Raw genomic sequence first — 25847 nt, 5'->3', positions numbered from 1 at the left:
TCACGACCTGAGCCGAAGGCAGCGGCTTAACCCACTGAGCCACCCAGGTGCCCCGAAAAACTTTATTGTTAAATGGCAATCAGTCTTCAGATTCAGCACATTTCTATCAGAATCCCAGCTGGCTTGTAGAAGCTGATTCTCAAATCACATGGAATTACATGGGACCCAGAATAGCCAAAACAGTCTTAAAAAAGTGGGAGGACTTCCTATTTCCTGACTTTAGAACTTTCCACAAAGTGATAGTAATCAAGACAGTATGGTACCAGCATGGGATAGACATATCGATCAATGGAACAGAATTGAAAGTCTCTAAATAAACCTGTGTGTCTGTGGTCAGCCGAGTTTTGACAAAGGTACCAAGACCATTCAATCTGGAAAGAATAGTTTTTTTAACAAATGGTTCTGGGACAACCATGCAGCAGAATGAAGTTGGACCCTTTCTTCACATTAAATTAAAAACAAATAAATTGGACTTCATCAAAATTAAAAAACTTTGTGCTCCAAAAGATATAATCAAGAAAGTGAAAAGATAACCCACAGAATGGAGAAAGTGTTTGCAAATCATCTACCTGATAAGGGACTTGTGTATAGAATATATAAGGAATTCTTACAACCCAGTAAGAAAGGACAACCTAATTAAAAAATGAACAAAGGAGGGGCACTTGGCTGACTCAGTAGAGCATACAACACTTGATCTTGGGGTCATGAGTTAAAGCCTCATGTTGGGTGTAGAGCTTTCTTTAAAAAAAAAATGGGCAATATATACAGTGGAGTATTATACCTCCATCAGAAAGGATGAATACCCAACTTTTGTATCAACATGGATAGGACTGGAGGAGATTATGCTGAGTGAAATAAGTCAAGCAGAGAAAGTCAATTATATGGTTTCATTTACTTGTGGAGCATAAGGAATAACATGGAGGATATTAGGAGAAGGAAAGGAGAAGTAAATTGGGGGAAATTGGAGGGAGAGATGAACCATGAGAGACTGTGGACTGTGAGAAACAAACTGAGGCTTTTGGAAGGGAAGGCGGGGGGATAATGAGCCTGGTAGTGGTATTAAGGAGGGCACATATTGCATGGAGCACTGAGTGTGGTGCATAAACAGTGAATTTTGGAACACTGACAAAATAAATTTAAAAAAATGGGCAAAGGATCAGTATAGACATGTCTTCAAAGATGGTCAATAAGTATATGAAAAGATGCTTGACATTGATAGTCATCAGGGAAATGCAAATCAAAACCACAATGAGATATCATTTTACACCCATTAGAATGATTATAATAAAAAAGTCAGATAATGGGACGCCTGGGTGGCTCAGTGGGTTAAGCCGCTGCCTTCGGCTCAGGTCATGATCTCAGGATCCTGGGATCGAGTCCCGCATCGGGTTCTCTGCTCAGTGGGGAGCCTGCTTCCCTCTCTCTCTCTTTCTCTCTGCCTGCCTCTGTCTACTGTGATCTCTCTCTGTCAAATAAATAAAATAAAAATCTTAAAAAAAAAAAGTCAGATAATAACAAATGTTAGCAAGGACATTGAGCAATCTATACCCTCTTACTTTCCTTCATACACTGAAGGAGTGTAACGTGGTGTGGCCACTTCGGAATTTAGTCTGGCAGTTACTCAAACAGTTAAACATAGAGTCACCATATGTCCCAATGATTCAATTCCTATATATATATCTCTAAGAGAAATGAAAGCATATGGTTACACAAAATGTCCATACATTGTACACAAGTGTTTATAGAAACATTATTCATAATAACCAAAAGGTGTAAATAACCCAAATTGTCCATCAACTGATGAATGGATAAAGAAAATATGGTATATGCATATAATGGAATATTGCTTGCCCATAAAAAGGAATGAAGTGCTGATACATACTTGTTTGATAAATTAAGGATATTTGGCATGCCACAGCATCTGTTGCCAACCTGGAACAGAGTTTGCACAGCAAGGATGCACAACTGGTAAGGCAGGACCTTCAATTCTGGAGAAGCCCTATGGGATGTGACTCTAGCAGAAGCTAAACAACCCTTGGAAGGCAGGGGCTGACAGCAATGGATTCCATCACAAGTGGGCCTGGGACCCAGGCTGCTTATAAGGTCCCCAGCTGATGCATATTAAATTCCAGAAACTAATGGACTGGATGATCTTTCACATTCCACCTGACCTCGAGGATCTTTTTGTTTTGTTTTTTTGTTTATTTGACAGAGAGCTAGAGAGAGAGCACAAGTAAGCAGAGCGGCAGGGAGAGGGGGAGAGAGAGAAGCAGGCTCTCTGCTGAGCAGGGAGCCTGATGCGGGGCTCGATCCCAGGACCCTGGAATCATGACTCGAGCCGAAGGCAGCCGCTTAACCAACTGAGCCACCCAGGTGCCCCTCGAGCATCTTTTCTTTCTGAGGTTCTAATCCTAAACACGGAAGTAAGGCAACTAAAATGTGTCCCTCCCTGACGAGAGTGATTGTGATCCTGTGTTTGCTGTCAACACTGGGATTCCCAAGGCAGGCCTTCTGAGGAAACCTCTACTTGTAAAATATTGCACATATCACCAGCCAGGCCTATTCTTACAAATCAAGTTGAACAGGATGCAGTGTTTATATCTCCACAAACAGCCACATGGGTGGAATTTTGCTTTTTTTCCAACTCAGTATGAGGATTAGATTTTATTTTCTGATCTGCTCAGTATCCATTTATGAATCCTTGCTCTTGGCACCATTGTCAGCATTAAACTTGTCCTAAGGCGAGAGGAAGATGGTCTGTAGGGGGGCCCCGGGGCAACCGATGCACGTGGCTAAGGCGGCAGTCCTCATCCTAGCTGCCCCATCTGGGCCCCACCATCCTAGATTCAGATTTAACTGTGCTGGGGTGGAGCCCAGGAAATAGGTACAAGGTTAGGAACCAGATTGAGAATCACTGGCTCTAGGTGAAGAGAAAAAGCAACTGACAATAGGCAGGGGTCAAACTCGAAAATTACTGGATGATGAGCTTCTGGAACTGGAGGTGGGGATTTCCCTTCAGTCAGGAGGATCCCAAGAAAAGGAGTAGCTGTCCTTACTCGCTGCTCCTAGCTCCCTACCCCAACCTTTCTAGGTGCCCCATTTGCCTTTGCCCACCAGTCTCAAATCAGCTACGTTTGGGGGATTGGCTTCAGTTCAACGAAAAATGTAGGGAAGCGCCTTGACTGCCTGTAGCTGAGGCTTTCTCGGCCTTTCCTGATGCACAGTGCTGGCTCTTCCCACCCGATGCCCGCCAATTGGGTCCCTTCAGAAATCCTGCTCTGAGCTGATCCGCAGAGCCTGACTGACCACTCTAATTTCTGACTTGTGGCTGGCACAGGCCTGGTTCAACCTTCTCTCTTAATCATATACCCCCTCCAGGCCCCAGGCTTCCCTCTTCCTCCTCACTCCTGATTCTCTGTCCACAGCTCTGGGACCTCTTTTCTGGCTTCAGTCCACTGCTCTCTGGGGCCTTCTATCAGCATGTTCCTTGCCCTTGGGTTATTTGCTGGGCCCTCATGATGTGCATGCCTTGAGCCTTGTGACTCAGTTTACCCACACACTCTTATAAGTATAAATTTTCACATGCAGCCACTGTCTGCTCTCTGACAGGTCTGCAGCTGCCAAGGAGTTAATTTGTCTGAAATTCAGCCAAAGCTAACTCATGCCTCTTCTTTGAGGTCTCCTGGAGCCAAATGAAAAGCATCAAATGGTCTATGAAACCTAGCATGTCAGATGAGATAATGTACACAGAAGGGCTTAAACTATAAACCATGACACAAATATAAAATATTGATAATAATGTGCAGCAGTAACATTGCATATGCCATTCTCGGGCATGGGTGGTAGCTGGTCAGGAGTACCAGAAAAGGGACAGAGATTGATCAAGGACATACAGGCAAGTTTGAGAACTGAGAGGTCAGGACCAGGTAGGCATATGGGAAGGGAATATTAAAAAAAGCAGAAGTTGGAGTGCCTGACACAACTGGAGGCCCACAAATGAGCAAGAGCAAAAAGCTTTCCATCAGTAAGTTCTTTTGGCTCTACCCTCAACATTTATCCAGAATCTGGTCACTTGTCACCACCTCCATGGCCACCACCCTGGCCCAGGCTGCCGTCAGTCCTGCCTGGGCTATTGCTGTTGTTCCTACCTGGTCTCCATGCTTCTACCTTTGTTCTCTTACGGTCCATTCTCGATATAACTACCTGATGTTCCTGCCAAGAGTAAGATACATCATATTGTGTCACTCCTCTACTCAAAAATGCTTTAATGTCTTCCCATCCTTCTTAGGATACAAGTTGATGTCCTCTACCATGGCTTACAAGGCTCTACATGGTCTGGTCCCGTTACCTCTCAAATCCCAGCCTCTACCCCCAGCTCATATGCTCCAGTCATCCTGGGCTTCTTGCCATTTCTTGAACCTGCCAAGGGCATTCTTGCCTTGTGGTCTTTGCCCCCACTGTCCCCTCTGCCTTGGAGCTTCTTCCTGCCCACAGCCACGTGTTCACTCTCTCACTTCATTCAGGGATGAGCTCAGGTCTCACCCCTGACTTCAAGGGTCAGCCTGCCTTGACTTCCCAGACCCATCACATACTACAATTTTCTCAGCTATAATTTATACAGAATTGAAATAAGAAAGATATAGTAAATAGTTATTAATTTATTAATAACTATTAAGAAATAGTTATTAATGAAATGTAAGCTCCATGTGCATAGGAATTTTGTCTGTCTTATTCCCTGTTTGCACAGTAGTTTGCATTGTTAAATGAATAGTTGAATAGGACAGCAGATAAAAACTCCAGCAATAAAGCAAGACATCAATTAAAGAAAGGAACAAAGAGTGGCCTTAATCCTGAGCTTTCCAGAGGTTCTGCAGAGACAGGGACCTTTTCTTCAGGGTGACTGGCCTTGGGTTTTCAAGTGCAGATTATTGCTCCAGGGAGGGAGAGGACAAGAGACTCCCGCCCATTTTAAAGTTGGGCTATTCTTGGAAGTTCATGGACAAGTCAAGGGCCCCACAGGGGAGACTTCAGAGATGTGAAAATTTTTATTGAATCCTCTCTCCCTTTAGGGACAGCCTTGGTCAGCCCAGCTGCTCTCACACCTATGGCAAAGTAAAACAGCGTGGTGGAAAGAGCATGGGCACGAGGTGCTAACTGTTGCTGTTGGTTTCCTGCCTGGTTGTATGATCATGGGCAAGTTGTTTCAATTTCTCAGAGCCTTACCTCTGTGTCTGTAAATGGGGGAGATAATGATAGTACCTTTGCCAGGGGTGTTATAAGGATGAGATGTGATCTTGCATTTTAAGCAAAGCATTTGGCAGAATGTTGTGCTTGGCAAATGTTCAAGTACTATCGTCAGGGTCAGGAGTGCTAGAAGAAACAGTTCTCCTTGTTCTCAGAGTTCTTGTCTACAGAGCTTCTCAAACTTTTATGTGCATGCATATCACTTGGGACAGTCTCATTAAAATGCAGATTCTCATCAAAAAGTTGGGAAGGAGCTTGAGATTCTGCATTTTTAACCAGCTCCCAGGTTGTTCCAATGCACAAATTGAGCTCTGAATAGCCAGGCCTACTCAAGAAAGATCTGGGGGAGAAAATACTGGTAAGTATATTTCCATGAAGTGTTATAGCCTCTGATTTCAATGTTTTTTTTTTAAAGAATTTATTTATTTATTTGACAGACAGAGATCACAAGTAGGCAGAGAGGCAGGCAGAGAGAGAGGGAGAAGCAGGCTCCCTGCGGAGCAGAGAGCCCGATGTGGAGCTCGATCCCAGGACCCCGGGATCATGGCCTGAGCCGAAGGCAGAGGCTTTAACCCACTGAGCCACCCAGGCACCCCTCTCTGATTTCAATCTTAAAGGCAGCCTGAAATTACTATATTCTAACCCAGAAGAGCTACATTGATCCCAGCCACTTTTACCCAGTGGTGTCCCAGGTCTGATTCCAGCCATACCCATTCCTCCCTAGCATGTGAATCCCACAACGCTGCCTCCTACAAAAACATTCACCCCTCTGAGGAAGTTTCACTTGGGGCTGAGAAAGGAGAGGGAGACTGGTTTCTCTTTGACTGAAATCTGCTCCTGGGTCTCCTTGGCCCTTGGACATATGGCCAGGCACTTGTTTTCATGGTTGCTTAATGGTTTGTGAAGCAATTGCTGGAGGAAACATTGCTACAGCAAGCCAGGCGAGAGGGACAGAGGGATTCACAGGCCAATGTTATCTTTGCTGAGCTCCAGGGCTGCTCCAACTTCTTTCCTCTCTCCACCTGACAGTGACAGATGGCTTCCACATGGTTTGACCTACTGTCTGGCCAGACCTGACCAGATAGTCATCCATCAACTGCCCTATTTGTCCCCCTTGAGGGCACCCTGTATCTTGTGGGAGGCAGAAGTTGGAGGTTTCATTTAGAGCCCGTCACATCTCCGAGCCATTGTAGTAGAGTTTCAAGCATGGACAGTTCTTATTCCAGATGTTACTATCCCAGTGGCCATATGTTTCGAGGTGGGATCATCAGGTTTACATGGTAATGTTAAACTAATTAATCATAAACTGATGCTTTAACAGCATCAGGACCCAAAGTGGGTTTGATACGAGCAAAGATGGAAGCAATACATATGGTTTCATTAAGCTGGAAAGAGGAGGTGAGGCTCAGCTTTTTCCATTGCTCTGGCACGATCTATCTTCTTACTGATACTGAACTCTACTCACGAAGCCTCTGAAAGCTGTGTGGGCAGATCTCCAAGTATTTTTCTTATGGCTCTCTCTGAGTGTGACAAAACAAAAACTTAAATTAGTATAAGCTGCAGGGCATGAGAAAAATATAGCTATAAACAGAGGGGTCATGCAGACTAAGAATCAGGAGCCCAGGGTCTACTTCCCATCAGTCTCTCTTTCAGTGACTTGGAACATACCTCCTAATTGACTTTACAAAGTTTCAAACGCCTCCTGGGTAGATTCAAGAAATGTCTGGGTTTATTGTTGTTGTTGTTTTTCTCTAACTCCAAAATGAGACTGTTCTATGATTTTGGCTTCTAAAAACCTTTAAATGAAGTATGTTTATATTCTTTTTCTTATTAAAGCAGTATTCATTAAAATTTACCTATTTCACTGGTAGTAAATTGTGCCGTACTTTAAAAAAAAAAAACAACAAGCTTTATTAAGGTAAAAAGAGATGGAGGAGTAAATACAGCTAGTAAATACAGCTTTCATGGAAAGCAACCTGACCAGACTCATTAAAGATACATTAAAATAATTCGTGAAACTAAAAAATATTTAAAATACCAAATCTATTAAAATTAAAAATATTCTACAATCCCTACTATTATTTGTAGAGGAAAAAAGCCCCAAAGTAGAAACAACCTTTGTGTCTCAATAGAAAGAACGAGTTTGATAAAGATAAAAGGTTGGATATAAATTCCTCTTTGTTCCAACAGCCATAGATAGCTGATGCTTTGATATAATAACATCAGTGGTGAAAAGAAGAGCTGGGGGATGAGATACTGTATATTTCCTCTGTATAGTTTTAGAACATTTTCCCCCAATTACAAAAAATATGTACATTCCCCAATTTTTTTAAACATTTCTCTATACATAAAAGAACTGAGATGACAAAAAGAGCCTAGAGAAGTTCCTACCACCATGCATATCTGTGCAAAGTAAGCATTCAGTAACTAGTAACATTTGGGTGTGATTCCCTGGTGTACATAATGTTAGTAATGTGTACATTCTCAGCTGAGGCCCTACTATTTATATATTTTGTGTTTAGCATTTTGATTTAACGTTCGTTTTGCATTTGACCCAAGTGATTTTGCTGAGTACCTCGGCCCTCGGCCCTCGGCCAGGTGTTTGCCTGGCTTCCCTCCCTTGACTTTTGGATTTGGAGAGTCAAGGCCTCCAGGACGTGTCTGGACTGAGCCCCTTTCAGGAAGGTGGCCCCTATGTGGCCGTTGTGCCTCACCTCCTGTGTTGATCTTAAGGGATCACAACTTCCATTTTCCTAATAATAATTTAAAAGCTGCAGCCCATTCACTGGAATGGAATTGAGAACCCTATGTGCAGAACTCACTCCTCCCAGAGATGAGACTGCTCTTCGGTTGTTCCCCTCTGCCTCTGAACACGAGAAGCGTTGCCCCTGGATGACAAAGTGAAGGGCCACAGGCCTAGCCTGGGGAGGAAGCTTCTGTCACCTTTGACAGCAGGGTCAGTGATGAGGTAAAGCATCTGTTGCCTTCTGTGAGGACAAGGCATGCCTGCTTCTGTACTCTGGGTATGCCAAAGTAGTGGAGATGCCCTAAGAAGGCTATCCCAAGAGACAAAGACACTGCTTTTCCACCTTAAGGTATAAAAGGACACTGTGTGTGTCGCAAGGGCATGGCTCACAGAGTGAGTTGCTTGCTGGTTCTGAATCTCTGATCTCTCTGGGTGAAAGAAAGACCTGGGACAATTCAGGGCCTGGACCCTTGAACCCTAGGGAAAGGGTCCCTGCCAGCAGAGGCAGTGGGGTGTGTAGGGCAGTGTCCCAGCAAGTGATGAGAGCAGCTTTGCCTGCTGTAGGGCTGGACACACACGGTAGGCTCCTGTGGAAAGAGACTCCTCCCCAGGGACAGGAGGGGACACTGTGGCATGTTCTCTGTGAAATACAATGGGACTTGGGGTTGTTGAAGTATCTGCCTCTTGTTGGAATAGTTGATAAATTTTCCTGTTTGTTATGCTTTTTACTAATACTTGGATTTGGCTCACACTTAATTTGGTGAGTTCGTACCAGCCTTCTGGAACCAGATGAGAGAAAAGAGATGTCACTCTTCGAGTTACCAGTTCTATGTCAGACAACAGACTAGATGCTTTATGTCATCTCATGTAACCCATGGGAGAGAGTTTCTGTTTCGACATGGGGACTTATGAGCAAGGTGTAAAATTCACCCCTCCTTTTAAGAGTGAAGTCAATGGGATTCCAATTATACACAACAATCTGCTCTTGCCATCAACCCCTGGCCCAGGGTTTAAGATGACCAAAATGAGAGCTTTTATCAAATGATTATTTCTAGAAGAACCAGTATCTCTTTCAGAGTGTACTGCAAAAGAAACTTCATTTAGGGAGAAAGTTTAGCTGGGTTTTTAAATGGAGAGTTATGATTATATTGCAAGCAACTTTGCCTGTTTTGTAGCCAGTGAGGGCAGCCAGGAGCCAGGTTCAAAGTGAGAACATTTTGGCAGGACCGAAAACTTTCATCAGGGTTCTGCCAACTGGTTATTCCAGGAGGGCGACCACTTGCTTCACTGATTTCAGTTATTCACAGCAGGGAGCAAGGCCTTGGGAGAAGGGCCATCCATCCTGTGACATCCAATTAATGACTGCAAGAATGAAACAGGAAAGCAGAATTTAGGCAACAAAAGGAGGCAGGATGTAAGCATAGAGGGCTTTTGAGTTAGTGAGATTTTTGCCGCAATTTAGTTATATTTTCCATTTGTGACCAAAGTGACAGTGGGAGGAGAGGCCTTGGCAGGGAAGCAGGCAGGACGGGGTGGGTCATGCCCTACTTGGTGCTACACGTGCATTGCATTTCGCTGAGTAGATCCTGTTTACATCTTGGACTACACGATAACGTGAATACTGATAACATTAATTGCACTGCATATATATGCAGGATTTAAATTAATTAAGCGGTTTTGAGGTAAGGGTTTAAGAAATTACTCATGAAGCCAGAATTATTAGTAACATTACTCACTTCTGACCAGTTAAACCAGATACTGGTTAGTCTAGGCTAAGGGGAAGGGGAAGGGGCTGACGAGAAGACAGGGATGGGAGCATCAGGTCCTTGGTCCCCTGGAGGCTGAAGAACTTGGGAGGGAGCCCAGCTGCTGCCGTGGCCCACACATGACAGGCCAGAGAGCAGAACCAGAAAGAAGGGCTGAGACATGTGGACTGCCAAGGCTGTAGGCAGTGCTAGTCTCTGTCTCACCCTTTGCAGACCTCTCCTTGCTGAACCTTGAGTGCACAGAACAATCTTTTATTTTTTTATTTTTAAAGATTTTATTTATTTGACACAGAGAGAGAGAGAGAGAGCACAAATACAGAGAGAGAAGCAGATTCCTCACTGAGCAGGGAGCCCGATGCAGGACTTGATCCCAGGACCCCAGGATCATGACTTGAGCTGAAGGCAGACACTTAACCGAATGATCCACCTGGGCACCCCCAGAGCAGTCTTTTAAAAGCATAAATCAGATCATGTTGCTCTTTGGTTTAAAACTTCTCTGTTGCACATGGACACTTGAAATCTTTGAGTTACCCTTATTTCTTCAGTTTATGCCTTTCCTTCTCCATAGAAGAGGGCTTGAGGAGGAGAAAAGATTTAGTCAGTGTTCCCTTATTCAGCACTGAAGATAAGACAGAAGAGGGGCAGCAGGGTGGCTCAGTCGGTTGGGCCTCCTCCTCTAGGTTTAGGGTCAAGTTGCGATCTCGCAGTTGTAGGATAGAGCCCCATGTCTGGTTCTGGGATAGAAATGGAACCTGCTTAGAATTCTCTCTCCCTCACTCTGCCCCTCCGCCACTCCCTCTCTTTCTCTTAAATAAATAAATAAGAAAGAAGAAAACTGTGACCTCCTAAGTTCTTTTTACATTCCTTCTGAAACTGATCCTGCTTATTCAAATAGAATGTCTAAGACTACTTAGTCCAAGACCGTCCTTTTAAGGATAAAGAACCTGAGGCATGGGGGAGGCAGGTGACATCTTAGGTGGGTGTTAGATCTAGACCAGAAGAACTCTTGTGTCCCAGCTCTTGGCCAAGTGACTTTGATGCCCCTGACTGATGGACAGCTCTGCAGATGGAAGGGATTTTAGGCTGACAAGGAAGCATAGCAGGGCCAGATTGGAGGGCGTGGAGGAGGCACCTGGTAGGGAATGGAGAGGTCGTAAAGAATGAAAATATCTATTCCTGTTGGCCACGTCTCCAGGACAAACATGACTCCAAATGCTCCTTAATGGATGCCTAAACAGTGACAGAGAAGAACCACAGGGATGGGCTGACCAAAGGCCATGACATGTCATTTATGCATAATGACTAAGCACCCCTGTTTATTCTCTCTTAACCCAGCTCTTTAACCTTGCTCTTTCCTTTTAAGTTATTGGAGACCTTCTCTACCATTCCTCTCCTTTCTTTTGGTTTTTGGCTGCTGTTTAGAATCTAGCTATGCATGTGTCTCAGATTCTTGGCCGAAGGAAGATGAAGAAGAAGGTGATGATGATGAACCTGGGCCACATGACTTGCCTGCAGTATTTTGGTATTTTGAAAAGGGGCTATAGGGAAGAAGAATGAGCAGATTCATGAGTCAACATTCTATTTATCCCTCTGTTGTGAGGACTACTCCCTCTACTTCTTTTGTGAAGCATAATCATTTGTTAGTTTTAGTAAGACATTTCTCTGCCCACTGATAAGGAAACAAAAAGGCATTTACTGTGCTAGTCTCTAGAATGTGAAATGTAAGCTGTGGTCTTTTGTTTGTTTGTTTTTCGCTTTCATTTGTGATCACAGGCTTCAGGGTTAAGGGGGCCTTGGAGGAGGGCCAGCCTCACCACCCCCTTCTGTGCAGGAAGCCCCTTCCCAACATCACCGCTGGTGGTTCTGAGCCCTTTCCTCCGAACCCCCGCAGCGAGCTGCCTCTGCCTCCGTAGAAACACTTACTTCATTTTGCTCTAAATTGCAGTTATTTGAGGACTTCTCTTGTCTCAGCTGTGAGCCCCTGAGGGCAGGAATCCTGCCTCATTCCTCTTTGATCTCCCACAGTTCCCATCACTGAGCCTGGCCAACTCTCCATAAATATTTGAATGAGTGACAAAGTGTTAACAGCCTCCAGAGGCAGCCACAGTTAGACATCTCTAAGAGCTAGAAGGTTCTTCCTAAAAGTGAGCAGAAGTGTGCCTCCCTCTGTTCTCTGTGGGGAGCGAATGTAAAGAGGCAGTGATTACAATGGGCCGGGCATCCATAAGATGTCCAGGAGGGACCCTGGGAGAAGCTGGTGCCCAGCTCTTGTTACTTTCCTTGCTTTCCATCTGGCCAAAGCACACAAAGACTTTCCCAGGACAGGAAAACCCAGTAACACTAGATAAATCTGGATACATTGGGGTGGGGAAGAAGGTTTTCAGGATTTGAATCCAGTTTGGAAGGACAGCTCTATGACACACTGTCAATGTCATACCTGCATCTCCTCAGCCAGCCCTGAAGGTCAAAGGCAGGTGGCTCCCATAGAAACTGATAGCTTCCTGTATTTTTCTGCCCATGGTCACTCTCTGACCTGGGAGATGTGCTTGGCCTGTGTGTAGGTCAGGCTGGAAATGGAGTTACTCCAAAGAACCCTCAACCATGAGCAATCAGACTTGGTGCATAAATTCCCCAGATATACCTCACCTCCCAGTGAGACAATCTGAACTTGTTCTACACAGTTGCTTAAAAAGATTTCAGGAGGGATAACTCTAATTGCTTGTAGAATTAACCCATTAATAAATACATCCTTTATTCATTTTCTTTCCTTTTTTTCTTTGACTTGCCCTCTCCCTCACCTTGCTTTCTGCAGTCACTTCCAAATAAGTCATCCAACCCAAATTCTTGTCTCAAGGTCTGCTTTGGAGGCAACCCAAACTAAGACAAGTACACAAGCAGGAAATTTGGGGGAATCCAAATGTCATTCCCTTAGAAGACAAAACTATTAAAATCGGTACTTTTCTCTCTCTCTCTCTCTCTCTCTCTCTCTTTTTTCCAAGTACAGAGTTGGTTTTTCTGTCAGTTCTATAAATAGAGCTTAATTTTAAGTAGAATCTGTGTCCTAACTCGGAAAACAAGGCTGATAATGATTCCTCAATCTTTGAAGGATAGTTATTTCAAATAACAAGAGTAATATTCTAGTTCTGTTAAGGAAATGTACTATATCAGAAAGGTCTTAGGCCAGACTAAAGAAAGAGATTACACATGGGGATCATTAGACATCAGGATGAATTTGTGTTTGAGCACTACACTTAAACTTTTAAACTTCTACAGAGACCTTTTAAATGAACAGAGACCTTATCAACTTGGCTCAGGTTTGGGATGGAGGGCTTGAGGACAGGGACAGTTAAGATGAATAGGGAACATGAAGGAGGAGGGGAAGGAAAATAAAGAACCTTCACTTACCCGATATTAATGAACTACTCCTGAGCTCATAATAGAACCAGGAGAAAACACCATTGCTGAAGAATATTTCTTGTCAGTGGAGAAGATTTGCAACAAAGAACAAAGGTGCACAAGCAACTCGCCACCCTAGTCCTTCTTCAGGCAGACATTGTGTGATTCAGAAAATCTCCCTGTGGATGCCACAATATTATTTGATTGTTTTGACACCTCAGACAATTAATAGGAGGTAGCAGTTAAAAATGATCATGCTCGCTACTGTCTTATGTTTGTGGGGTTTTTCTTTTGCCTTGTTCCTTCCTGGAGGGTTTTCTGTTGGCCTGGTAGGAAACAGCACACATGGTCATGAATTTTTAATTGGCAATCAAAGATGGGAACGATTGTAAACAAAACACATGATGAGAGAAGTCAGCAGGGCCAGGAGAGCCTTACAGATGCTTTTTGGGATAACCCACAGATGCCTTGTTGGAGTTAGTTAGGGAAATATCTCAAAGTCTAGTAAGGATAAGAAAAGGTTCCACCATTTTGGTTTGTTTTTAAATTTAATTTAAATTCCATTAGCCAACATACAGTACATCGTTAGTTTCAGATGTGGATTTTTAGCATGGAAGAATATTCTTTTTTGTTTGTTTTTTCTTAAAAGATTTATTTATATATTTTAGAAAGAGAGATAGAGGCAAGGGAAGAGCAGAGGGAGAGGGAGAGAGAATCTGAAGCAGACTCCCCGTGGAGTGTGGAGCCCATTGTAGGGCTTGATCCTGGGACCCTGAGATCATGAGATCATGACCTGAGCCAAAATCGAGAATTGGATGCTTAACCAACTGGGCCACCCCAGGTGCCCAGGATGTAAAATTTAAAAGGATCTAGTACATACAGAGCACATAACATAGCATACCTACCCAATAATAATTATTATTGGAAGAATATTCTTCCAATATGCTCTCTTCATTTGCTCTCTTCATTTAAATCTTGACTGATGGCTGGACTTTCTGTTCTGAGTAGCCTCCTTCCCCGAATACTCACCCACCCCTGAAAGCGCTCAGTGGGTGTCGTTCTAGCTCGCCCCACTAAGTGCTCCCCCTCCTCTGCTTCCCAGAACGCCTATGTCAACATCAACCGCATCATGTCCGTGGCTTCCCGCCTCTCTGAGGCCGGTCATTATGCCTCGCAGCAAATCAAGCAGATTTCCACCCAGCTGGACCAGGAGTGGAAGAGCTTCGCGGCTGCCTTGGATGAACGCAGCACCATCCTCGCCATGTCTGCAGTGTTCCACCAGAAGGCTGAGCAGGTGAGGCCAAGGGAGAGGCTGTGGGGGCTGTTTGTTGGAAGGGTGGGAACACAAGCGCTGTCTGTGTAGAGAGCCCCTCCTCTCTCCCGGAAACAGTCAAGACCCTGCTGAGTCATTGCAGCGGTAACCTGTGTTCTACCACCTTCCTCGCTCCTGTGTACACAAGGACACATCGGTCACTCCAGGTGGCTTTGCTTAACATCCCAACAAGAAGGGACTTAGAGGTGTTTACATTCTGTTTGGTGGTTTATGGTTGTGTGTGTGCATGTGTGTGTGTGTGTTGACCACATTCCCAGAGCGTAGACAGAAGGGGTGAATCTAGATACTGATCACTGAGTGCTGAGAGCAGGGGGGAATTAATCTTACATGAAGCATTTGCTATGGATAGTGATAATGTAATAATTACACAGTGGATAAAAATAATAAGTATTCATTTCTATTTACTTACTTGCATTGATCAGTGACATTACTCACCCATTTCACAGAGAAGAGCATGGCAGCTCAGACACATTAATGACCTGCCCAGGAACCAGTGGTGTGTTGGAGCTGGCTCTAAGCAGCCTACGGGGAGCCAAATGTCAAATGTTCTGGAAATTTGTGAACCGGTTATTGAACATAGCCATTACTTAAAACTAAATTGTATAAATTTACGGTAAATATATTAAAAACAAAGGTAATAGAGACTCAAAACTCATCACTCTTGGTTACTTTACTACATTTTATTATTACTTATGTTCTGTGTGTGTTTACATACACACACACACACACACACACACACACACACACATATGCTGGTGATTAAACATTTACTAACACACCACTGTGAAAATCACACAATCCATGAACAGCTGGGATTTCACCTGAGATGTGTCTAACATTAAAGCTTGTGGTTTTAACCTCTAAATTCCTTTCTTTGTATGACATTTGGGTAGCATACAGATGGTGGAGAGGCCTAGATGAGGTAATACCTTAAATATCTCCCTGTGTTGGGCCCACCTAACCAAGTAGGAGGCAAGGGATAATTGAAAGAGTCTAAGCTCTGCGGCCAGGCACATGTAGCTTCCAATCATTAACTTTTAGGCAAGTCACCTCACCATTTTTGGCTTGTTTTCTCATCTCTAATGCAAAATAATCATAAATCGCACAACGCTAATATAAGAATTAGAGATGGAACATGTAAGGTGCTTATTGTGCTGTTTAAATGCTAGACATTACTACTGTATTTATGCAACATATTATCCTGGTATGTTTATATTTCCCTCACCTGTGTGAGGTGAAGGAGAAATCCTGAGACCTTCCCAAGGACTGAAATACTTGTGTCATAAGTCGGGGGCAGCCCCACACATTGAAAGGAATCTAGACGTTTTTTCTTTTTTTTTTTTAAGGATCATGGTGGTAATGACTGATCATGACTGGTTCATGCCCAGGCCTAGGAGAGCGTTCATGTCAAATCTCCAGCTCTCTCTTCAACCCTACCACTTGCAGATTTTGTTCAAAGTTTGTCCAGATTGGCAAGGGAGACTCAGTGCTTCCCTTGCTGTATCCCTGCCTTTCTCTCCTTGAGCTGACCATTTTGTGTGGTCTGCTGTAGGATTCTTAGAATACTCTGTTAGAGTATTACAGAGAAATCCAAAGGGCCTTGGAGAGGTGCTTCTGTCATGGTTGACAGACGAACGTCAAGTTGCTTTCAGGTTCCTCCATGAAATGGTTACTGGAGGAGCAAAGAAGCTGCTGAGATGTTAGCAAGCATATGCAGTCCGAGGCTGGATGGCACCCAGCACGCTTCCAGAATTGTTAAGGGCTGGCCTAATGGGATAAGAACATCCAGTATGAAAAACTACCCAGGACAGCCACCAGGCCAGGGCCTGCGAGCTGACGGACGCCGGACTAGAACTCCAGGGGTTGCGGAAAGCTCGATGCCCGACCCGGGAGTGATGGGCGGAGTCAGTGTCTAGCTGATGTTGCCTGGCTTAGACTGCTTTGGATCAGAAGCAATTTTATTTGTATCTATTTTTTAATGCAATTTCCTCAGGTAGTACCGGTCCTCCAGGGAAACTCATAAACCATGCTTCCTTTTAGGTGGGGGAGAAAAAACAAACACACACCAAACAACAGATTTGAGGCTATTTTTTCAAGGCTATTATGCGTTCATTTAGGCAGCTCTTTATTGTCCTCATATGGGCTGTTCTGGGCAACGAGATAGAAAGGTATTTAGGCAATTAATTTAAATGGAGCTGTGCACCCAGGCGAGAGGAATCACAGGCAGAACCATTCCAGACTGTTGGGTGAAGAATTATCTGCATTTTAGAGGTGTGTTTTTCCACCCAATAAATCTGAGTGGTTTCAGTTAGCTCACCTTTTGTGCATGGAGACCCAGGGTGTTCCACAGTTGTTAATTTTAATTTTTAAATAATTTGCTTTCTGGGCGCCTGAGTGGCTCAGTGGGTTAAGCGACTGCCTTCAACTCAGGTCATGATCCCGGAGTCCTGGGATCGAGTCCCGCATTGGGCTCCCAACTCCGTGGGGAGTCTGCTTCTCCCTCTCACCTTCTCCTCGCTCATGCTCTCTCTCACTGTCTCTCTCTCAAATAAATAATAATAATCAAATAAAATCAAATAAAAAATAATAATCTCTCTCAAATAAATAAATAAATAAATAAAATCTTTAAAAAAAAATAATAATAATTTGCTTTCTGTCGAGATCTGTATCTCTATATCACATCCCAGGAACCAGTGCCGCCATTGTCATGGCACCGTCTGTCCCCCTCAGCTGCCCCTCCCCTCCCGCAGCCCAAAGCATACTGACCCAACAGTGGGGAGCTCGGGGAGCATTCATCTCCATCCCCTGTGGGAATGGCCTCTGCAAGTTCCCTGGGGTACCTGATGGCTTTGTAGGAGCTGTTCTCTATTCCTCCTCACAACCCATTGTCCACGTGGAGAAGCATCACATTTTACCTGGCACGCAGCCTCTCCCGTGTGCCTGTGAGTGTGCACAGGACGAGAAGCTCTGAGGTGTACGTGTAAGATAGTGAGCTGACCCCACACATTGTAGTCAGTGTGTGGGTACAGCCTGTTGAACACACAGGTGGCTCGCACCCCAGCGGTTTCACAACAGTCATCCTTGTTTGTGGAAACCACACTTCCTACAAAGGTGCCGTGTCCGGCTTCTTTCATGGGGTTGATGTTTGTAGAATTAAAGAGAAATACTCCACCCTCTGCATTGGCCTCTGAGGCTCCCAGAGGTCCTGATGGTTCTTCCCAAGGTCCATCGCCTGCCCCTAGCACTCCCGCACTGACGCAGCTGCTATGTCCTTCCAGTTCCTGTCGGGAGTGGACGCCTGGTGCAAGATGTGCAGTGAGGGGGGCCTGCCCTCCGAGATGCAGGACCTGGAGCTGGCCATCCACCACCACCAGTCCTTGTATGAGCAGGTGACCCAGGCCTACACAGAGGTGAGGACCTTGCAGGACACGCGGGGCTCGTGGGGTGTGTGGATGTGGGTTAGCGACAAGAGCATTGACCTGTATCTTGTGTAATAGCCTGGGTAGGACCAAGAAGAAAGACATCATCTCTCTCCCCTTGGAGACATCTTTAAGATCCTTGAGCTATGAATAATGAGATCTCCAGCCAGGAAGCAGAGACAATGCAGCCTTCAGTGGGCTCCACCTGCCCCACACGGGCCTGTGTGTGTATGTGCGAGCATGTACACCTCCCTCACCCTATGCATAAAGATCAGACTCTCTACCCTGGGACACAAATATGAGGAAGCAAGGCTGTGCTCCTCAGGGTGCTTTCTGGCTGGTGGGTGGTTGTATACACGCCAGGCCTGCCACCCCTTTAATGAAGAGGCTTGTCAACGAATACCCATTTTCTCACCAGAAAGTACAGAGGAGAACTCACCATAGGGTGGAGAGAAGTGTTTGCAGGAGTGAGAAGCTGCCACGGAAGTGAAGGACAAGTTAAAAGACTATTTCACTGAAAAATCTAAGGCTGGGTGCATGGTTCAAGTTAAGAAGGCGGGGTGTGGGGGGTCTTTTGCTTTCCAAGGAAAAAGAAGGGGGCATATGGGTGCATCTTTGTGGACATACACAAGTGAGTGAGTTGACTAACTGGCGTGAATTCTCGGGGAGAGGCTGAGGGCCATAAAGAGATGGGTTAATTAAGGAAACTGAATGAGGAGGGGAAAGTGAATTCACATCTGGCCTATACAGCAAGGAGAGTTGGAGCTGTGTTTTTCCAAGTGGTTTCTGGGACCACCTGCCTCAGACTTGTTCCTGTGCTCCGCCTCAGACTGCGTCAGAATGGGAAGAAGTAGGACCTGGAACCTATATTTTAGTTAATGTTACCTGGGGAAATCTGACGCACGCATGCTGAAGTCAAAGAACCAAGGGCTTCTGGGTGAGAGTAAAGGTTTTTGCCACAGTCAAAGCGAAGTTTGACTTTTAACCCCCTGCTTATCGGCATGACTTTAGGCAAGTTACCTAGGCACTCTAAGCCTCACTTTCTTCTGTGAAATAAGGGTGATAACACTTGCCTATAGTTTGAAGAGTTACAAAGATAGTGCCCATGTAATGTCCGTGGCCCCATGCCTGACAGTAATTAGTGCTGAAAAAAAATGGTATCGTGTTTTGGTATTAGAGGAGGCAATGGGGAAGACTTGTGGGCCAGATCTGATCTCATCAGCTTTGATCCAAATGGCCCAAGGCTTTCTCTTAGAAAAGAACTGTGGGTCAAGAATCTCTAAATTTACTCCTCATAAAATATGAACATAGAGCGTACAAGTGAGATTCATATCAGGCTTACATGTTTTACACTTGGCGGGGGCGGCGTTTGTGTCAGAGAGTGACACGGTATTTCTCCCTGTGTTTTCTCAGGCCCCAGCACTGGGGGACACAGACACTCTCTCCAAGCCCACGTCAGAGGTCAGTGGGCTGTCCCTGCCTCCCTGTCCCTGCACTTGCAGACTGAGGCAGAGAGCTAGAGCTCTGTTGACTTGGATTTTAGGACTTGGCCTTCATCTCTAAGCACTCTGGACCTGGACATAGCACGGTGCCAAAGAGCCCATCTGCTCGGAGTTCCCTGAGTAGAGCTCTCCTGGGTTTGGCCACAGGCTGTTTGTCTTACTCACATCTCTGGAGGGTGTTACCTTTGTATCACTGATGAAGCCCTTGCTCTTCGCGTCCCCTGGCAGTGCATTTCTGGAGGCTGGCATGTGGGTAGAGGTGGTCATTTAGCCAGCTGTATGCTTCCAGCCAGGCTTCCTCTTCTGTCTCAACTATAGTACTCTCGGCCTAGTGTTCCTCTTAGTCACCTGCCCTCCCAGCCCCACACCGTTTCTGTTGCCCCATGAACAGGGGGTAACAGATGCCTGTGTGTTGCCGAACCCTTAGCAAGCTATCATCGGACGTGAGGGTGGGGCGGAGGGAGGCTGGAGCACAGCAAACAGCTCCTCATTCATCATTATAAGGCAGGAGGTAGGAGCACGCTTACTTCCCCACCTTGCTAGAAGGGAAAGACCGTTTCAACTCCAAACCAACTTTGATTTAATCATTAACCAAATCAATTTAGGGCCTTACAGTCCCTGGTCACCACTGGTTTAAACTGAAAAGATGTATGGTCTACTATGTCCTCGGCCAGCACTGGAGAGCCACAGGTGTTGATCAGATGATGCCTCTTTCCAGAAATACGGGTGCCTGTTATTGTACCCAGATTCCAATAAAGAATGACAGGGGCTGTCAGCCCCACAGGTCTCAGCACTGAGGGTGGATGTTGGGAAGCATATGAGCATGAGTATTGGGTCTATAGTCTTAACCCTGCATATTCTGGAAAGGGGATATTACCACTGTCAGCAGAAATCAGAGAAGTTGTATAGAAGGAGAGCAAAAGAAGGGTAAATATAAAAGAAAATGAGGAGGAAGTCGGGAAGACAGGAGAGAGAAACGGTGCCGATAGAGATGCTGATGGTGAAAACAGAATTAGGAGCCAGTCCTCCCTTCCTGACCCTGTCCTGAACACTCCCTGTGTCAACTCGCTCAGTCCTCAGCACAACTCCGTGAGGTTGTCCCCATTCTATCCCTCTTTTCCCTATTTCTATCCCCTCAGGAAACTGAGGCCCAGAGAAGTTAAGTAACTTGCCTCCAGTCACACATTAAGATGTTCAGAGCTAGGTCGAGGAGATGAAGAAGAAAGAGGGAGAGAGGTTTATGGCATTAACTTATATTTTGCTTCATTTCTGAACTGAAGTTCTACCACTTGACCTACCCAGCAGATCAGTCAAAAGATGTACCACATGCGATGGCCCAGGCTCTGTTCTGAGTGCTGGGGACTGAGGATCAAGGCAGAGGGAGACCCTGCCCAGTGCAAGGGTGGAGGAAGACACTGACTGAGCAGCCCCTATCCCAGTATTCGGGTGCTCTGCCCTCCTCCAGGCTGCGGGCTGAGCACTGGGCCTCTCCAGCTGGTGCATGCCTCCAGTGTCCTGGGATTCTGGGTTCCCGCGAGGGAGCCCCCCAGCCAGCTGACCCTCCCCATCGCCCTGGGCCCCTGCCCGCTCCTAGCTTCCCTCGATTTGACCTCTCCCTCTTGCAGGTCAGCCAGGATGGCAAAGCCCTGCTGGATGTGCTGCAGCGGCCCCTGAGCCCCGGGAACTCTGAGTCCCTCACAGCCACGGCCAACTACTCCAAGGCGGTACACCAGGTGCTGGATGTGGTGCATGAGGTGCTGCACCACCAGCGGCGGCTCGAGAGCATCTGGCAGCACCGCAAGGTGCGGCTCCACCAGCGGCTGCAACTCTGCGTCTTCCAGCAGGACGTGCAGCAGGTAATGCCCCCACCCCACCCCCGGCAGGCAGATAGCCTGAGGCCCTGACCCTAAGGCCCTGACCTGGGGGGATCAGGTCTGGGAACCCCTGCTGCCTGGGGGAAGGGGGCCATTCAGCCCCAGCTGGCCCCCACCCCACCCCACACGGTACCCTCTGGACTTCCTGCCTAAGGAGCCCCCCTCCCATGGGCCGGCGACCTCTCTGGGGTAGGGAAGGGGAGACAAAGCGCTTCCTTCTGGTTGCATGGCTGGTTTTCCTTGTGGGAGAGTTTGACCCTCACTCGGGCAGGAGCTTTCTAGATGAGTCCAGGGTAGGGGTGCAGGGGGGTGGTATTTGAGCACTGTCAGAGTTGGACCACGCACAATGAGCTCACTTCTCCATCAAGGATGCTTGTGGTCTGCTGAAGCTGGGGTGTGGTTGGGGTACAGGACCTTCAGGGGATTCTTCGGCCAGGTCTTACTTGGCAAACAAGATTAAAAACATGGGCTCTTAATGATTAGAGGTTATTTCTGGCTTAATCTGTCTTTTTGCATTATTACACCAGTCGTAGCTTTTCCCTTTACCATGAATGATAAAGAAATGGTTATGTTTTAACCATGAAAGGAAAGCCTTGCCATGAATACCCTTTTGAATGAAATAGCCCATTCTTTTCCCCTAGTACTTTCTCTGTCTCTTTGGGGACCCCCTGGGAGCTTTGTTCTGGTATGGGTATTCTGGGGCATGGGGAGCTGGTTGGGAGCCAGAGACTGAAGTTGGGACCTAACATCACCTCCCTGCTGATTTCACTGTGACAGGCAAGGGTGGGGGCACTCAAGCTATCAGACCTTATTGTGGCCAGCGCATAATTTCAAGTTTGTACATATAAAGTAACATTTCACACTCCTCTACCCTCTGTGGACTCGGCCAGTTGTAATCAAAAAGTGTATTGAAATACACAGGGAACACAAGAGCCAGCGGGACAAGTCTTTGAAGTGTGGTCCCCTTCGCAGCTGCTGTTGGGAGGGGCCCCAGTGCTGGGTGCCCTGAGACAGAGGGAGGGGGGAGGGAGAGCAGGGCATCCTGTCACTGGCTGTGACACCCTCTGGGAAGGGGTTTGCTGGGCAACCAGTCCTGGGAGTACACAGACCTTCAGGAGCGTTTCTAAGTCTTGGGCTGCCCAGCTTTGTTGCAGGCACCCCTGCTGCCCCAGGCTGGGGCAAGTGACTGAGTCATCAGAGGCAACACCTGAGCCTCAGGAGAGAGGCTCAGGGCACATAAGGGCATTTATGTGCTGGCCCCGGTTCCCAAACCCTCGTGGGGCCTGCCAGAAATGGACAAGCAAATGAATCAGTTGCCTACTCGTGCCATCTGGAACTCTCCAGATAAATACATTATCCCGGGGCAGAGGGGAGCACGGAGTCCATCTGTGATTGAGACGGAGTGAGGTGCCAGCCTCTGGAGGCACACACGGGCCTGTGACTATTTTAGGGAATATGGAGTGACTCATGGAGGGAACCCGGCTGCAGGTTGTACTGTGTCCTTGGTGTGCTCCTTGCCCTTCCACTGGTTCTGTGGCTGTTGCCCCAGGATGGGCACTGGAGAGAGGGCAGAGGGGCTGCGAGAGGGGTGGGCAAAAGGCCTCCCTAGCAGGGAGGTGACATCCAGACTTTTCTGTGGCCACCACGACATCCACACAGAAACTAGGAAGAAAAAATAGTAAAAGCTACACCTGGGGCCGTTCTATGTCATGCTCTTATAAATGAGAGTATTTCCTGGGTGGTGGACATTGAGGAGGGTATATGCTATGGTGAGTGCTGTGAAGTGTGTAAGCCTAATGAATCACAGACCTGTACCCCTGGGGCAAATAACACATTGTATGTTAATTAAAAAATGAGAGTATTTCTGGAATTGAGATGCTATCAATTCATCTCCACCATACCGATCATATTGTTGGCACTGAGGAAAAGCAAGTAGAAGGTTATGAGGTTGATGTGATGGGTTCAGATGTGATGGGTTTATCCCTAGGATGGTAATTCCATTGTTCTCTTCTGGATGTGTGAGTCTATAACTTCATTCTCCCGTTGTCACACACAGGCTCCCACTCCCTGTGTCAGTGACACTGGCCCAGAGGAGCACAGGTGAGTGTGGAGAAGCAAGGGCTGCTGAATCCACTGGTGGGTCTCCAGTGCTTGGCTTATTCCTAGTCAGTCATTGGTGCCCAGAAGGTGTCTGAGCTGGTGCATCAGAGGTCTTCGGGATGTGAGGCACTCAACAGTTAGGGTGAAAGACTTGGACTTGGCTCTCCTGACTCCAACTCCTGACTGAAACATTATATACTTATCATTTTTATTTTGCATGTTTCATCTCATTGATTCTCTATCTCCTGAAGAGTAGAAACCATGGCTGCCGCTTCTCTGTGCACCTCCCAACTCTTGACTCTATCTGCCATGAAGCTGGGATTCTCTTTATATTTGCTGACTTGAGCTGGAATTATGATCAGAAGACCCCCAGTTCCTGCATCTGTGGGGTGGACACCACTGACAGCCTTCCCCCATGGCCTGTGTGGTAATTGCTCATGTGTAGTTGCAGTCTGCCTGCAGGGATGCTGATGGGAGCGTCTCGAGGCTCCCAGGTATTTACAGACAAGGTGGAGGATACAGGGACATGGCCTCAGGGCTCAGGAAGTCTGCTGGCGCTCATCAGTTCTTTGGAAAGCTCTGTCTTCTGCCCTGGGCCTGGAACCGCACTGTGTGACACTCTGGCAAGATGCCTGGTTTGTTAGAACAAGACATCCGCATGTGAAACTATAAAGAACAGTTCAAGCGGAATGTGCCATCAGTATGCAGGGCGGTAGAGTAGTGATGGAACAGTTGTAGGCCGAGGCACAAGAAGTCAGAGTTGGGGTCTGGAGGGAGGAGAGAATCGACTGATCTGTATGGTCTGGGCCCAAGATTCTTGAGCACATTTGGGGTCCAGAGGTGTTGACTCAGCAGCCTCAGTGGAGAGCTGGTGAGCGAGCGTCCATGGCTGGAATACAGGATTCTGCCCAGGAACACTGGCTCTGTGGTCAGAACCCAGGGCATAAATCCTGTTATCAAGTCTTGGCTGCAGGACTGGGCAAGGGATTCCACCTCTGGTGCTTCTGGAATGATCATAGTACCTATCCCAGTGGACTGAATGAGAGACCAGGACAAGGCTCAGCACCCTGGCGGCGTAGCAGAAAGGGAGGCCTCCATTAGTGTGGTCTGGTTCAGCAGCCCCATCCTCTGAGTGGGACTTGGGCGCCCCCTGGTGCTCGTGCTGTTGGGACCCCAGCATGATTCTCCTGTTTGGAAAATAGTGATTGCTTTGGGGGTCTGCCAGGTTCTGTTTCATTCAGTGATCAAACCTCAGAGCTGTCAGAGACCTGAAAGACCATCTAATCTAACCTGCACTGTGATGGAAGAACTTGAGGTCTAGAGATGTGAAATAACGTGGCTGCGACCATGCAGCTCGTTAATGTAGTGCCCAGACTGGAAACTGAGTCTTCTGGCTCCCAGTCCAGGTAGCCTAGAGAAAAGACACACAAGAGAGGAACCAGGTAGACAGAGAAGGAGAGCAGGGAGGGAGACAGGAAGCACACATTCATGCTTCCATAGAGAGGGGAAAGACAGACCGACACGTGCACATAGCCCAAAACAGGGAAAGGAGGGAGACAGATAGCCAACGGGGACAGAGGAAGGAAGGGAGAGAGATTTGAAGATGGAGAGCAGAGAAACTGACATCCTTGGGATGGGAGGAGAAAGAGAAAGAGGAAGGAGAGGGAGGGACAGAAGACAAAGAGACAGGAATGCCACCCTCTGCCTGCCTGCCTGCTTGCCGCGTAGCCAATTCTGGGCATGGTTTTTGCCCAAGTAGGAATATTTTGCCCATTAAGGGCCCAAAGCAGAGTAAAGCAAGAAGATGAAAACCAAGGATAAACACGAGTGACAAAGAGATACCATTGAAACCTCTGCGGTCAGAATTGGCCTGGCACATCACCCTTGTGGCTGCTCTCCCTTGATTCAATACCAACAGATGTGCTCAGGTTTCTCTTCCCTGCTGGGCTTAAAGGCAGAGGAAATCAGTCTCTAAGGATCAAACTGGAACTGGGGTTCATGGAGCAGCAGAAAATGTGGATGGGGCACACCTGCTTTTGTATCACTAGTGGAATAATTTTCAGTGCTACTGTTATTCCTATTTAGAATGGGTTAGCACCAAGCAAGAGCCAAACAGGCACCCCATGACAACATCAGCCTATCTCCACTTCTGTCTCTTATCTTCCCCTAACTCCTGTGTGTTCCCAGAATGTGAGGAACTGCTTCCTAGCCCAGATAACCTGACTTCCTACTGAGAAGAAGAAGGAGTAGGTAGATTCTTGATCTTTCTTACAGATACGGTTTCCATTCCATTTTTTCCCTAGCTAGAGTAACGGTTTTTTGAATACTCTCTGCAGGCCATCTTGTTTTGCCTTCCTCTCTTTATCTTCTCCCTCTGTTTTTTACAAGAACAAACTGATTAAATGTTTTAGTACACCTCCTGTATGCAAGGCCCTGTGCTGGGAGTTAGGTCCCTCACTTGAGAGAA

At 46.5% G+C, this 25847-nt stretch overlaps 1 protein-coding gene across 22 annotated transcripts in view; it reads left to right on the top strand.

Moving 5' to 3' along the window:
* The window catches only part of KALRN (kalirin RhoGEF kinase), a 658233-nt gene that overhangs the window by 264954 nt on the left and 367432 nt on the right, over positions 1–25847 (top strand). For all 22 annotated transcript variants that reach the window (XM_032869462.1, XM_032869460.1, XM_032869458.1 and 19 more), the window contains exons 7-9: positions 14255–14446; positions 17764–17895; positions 21032–21262. In XM_032869462.1, the coding sequence (XP_032725353.1) occupies positions 14255–14446; positions 17764–17895; positions 21032–21262 (555 nt within the window). The remainder of the gene's footprint in view (positions 1–14254; positions 14447–17763; positions 17896–21031; positions 21263–25847) is intronic.

Source organism: Lontra canadensis, unplaced genomic scaffold (genome assembly GCF_010015895.1).
Source record: "Lontra canadensis isolate GAN:19392208 unplaced genomic scaffold, GSC_riverotter_1.0 scaffold38, whole genome shotgun sequence".
Lineage (NCBI taxonomy): Eukaryota > Metazoa > Chordata > Mammalia > Carnivora > Mustelidae > Lontra > Lontra canadensis.
The sequence above is the reverse complement of the archived record's forward strand: the minus strand, read 5'-3'. Positions and strand labels throughout refer to the sequence as shown.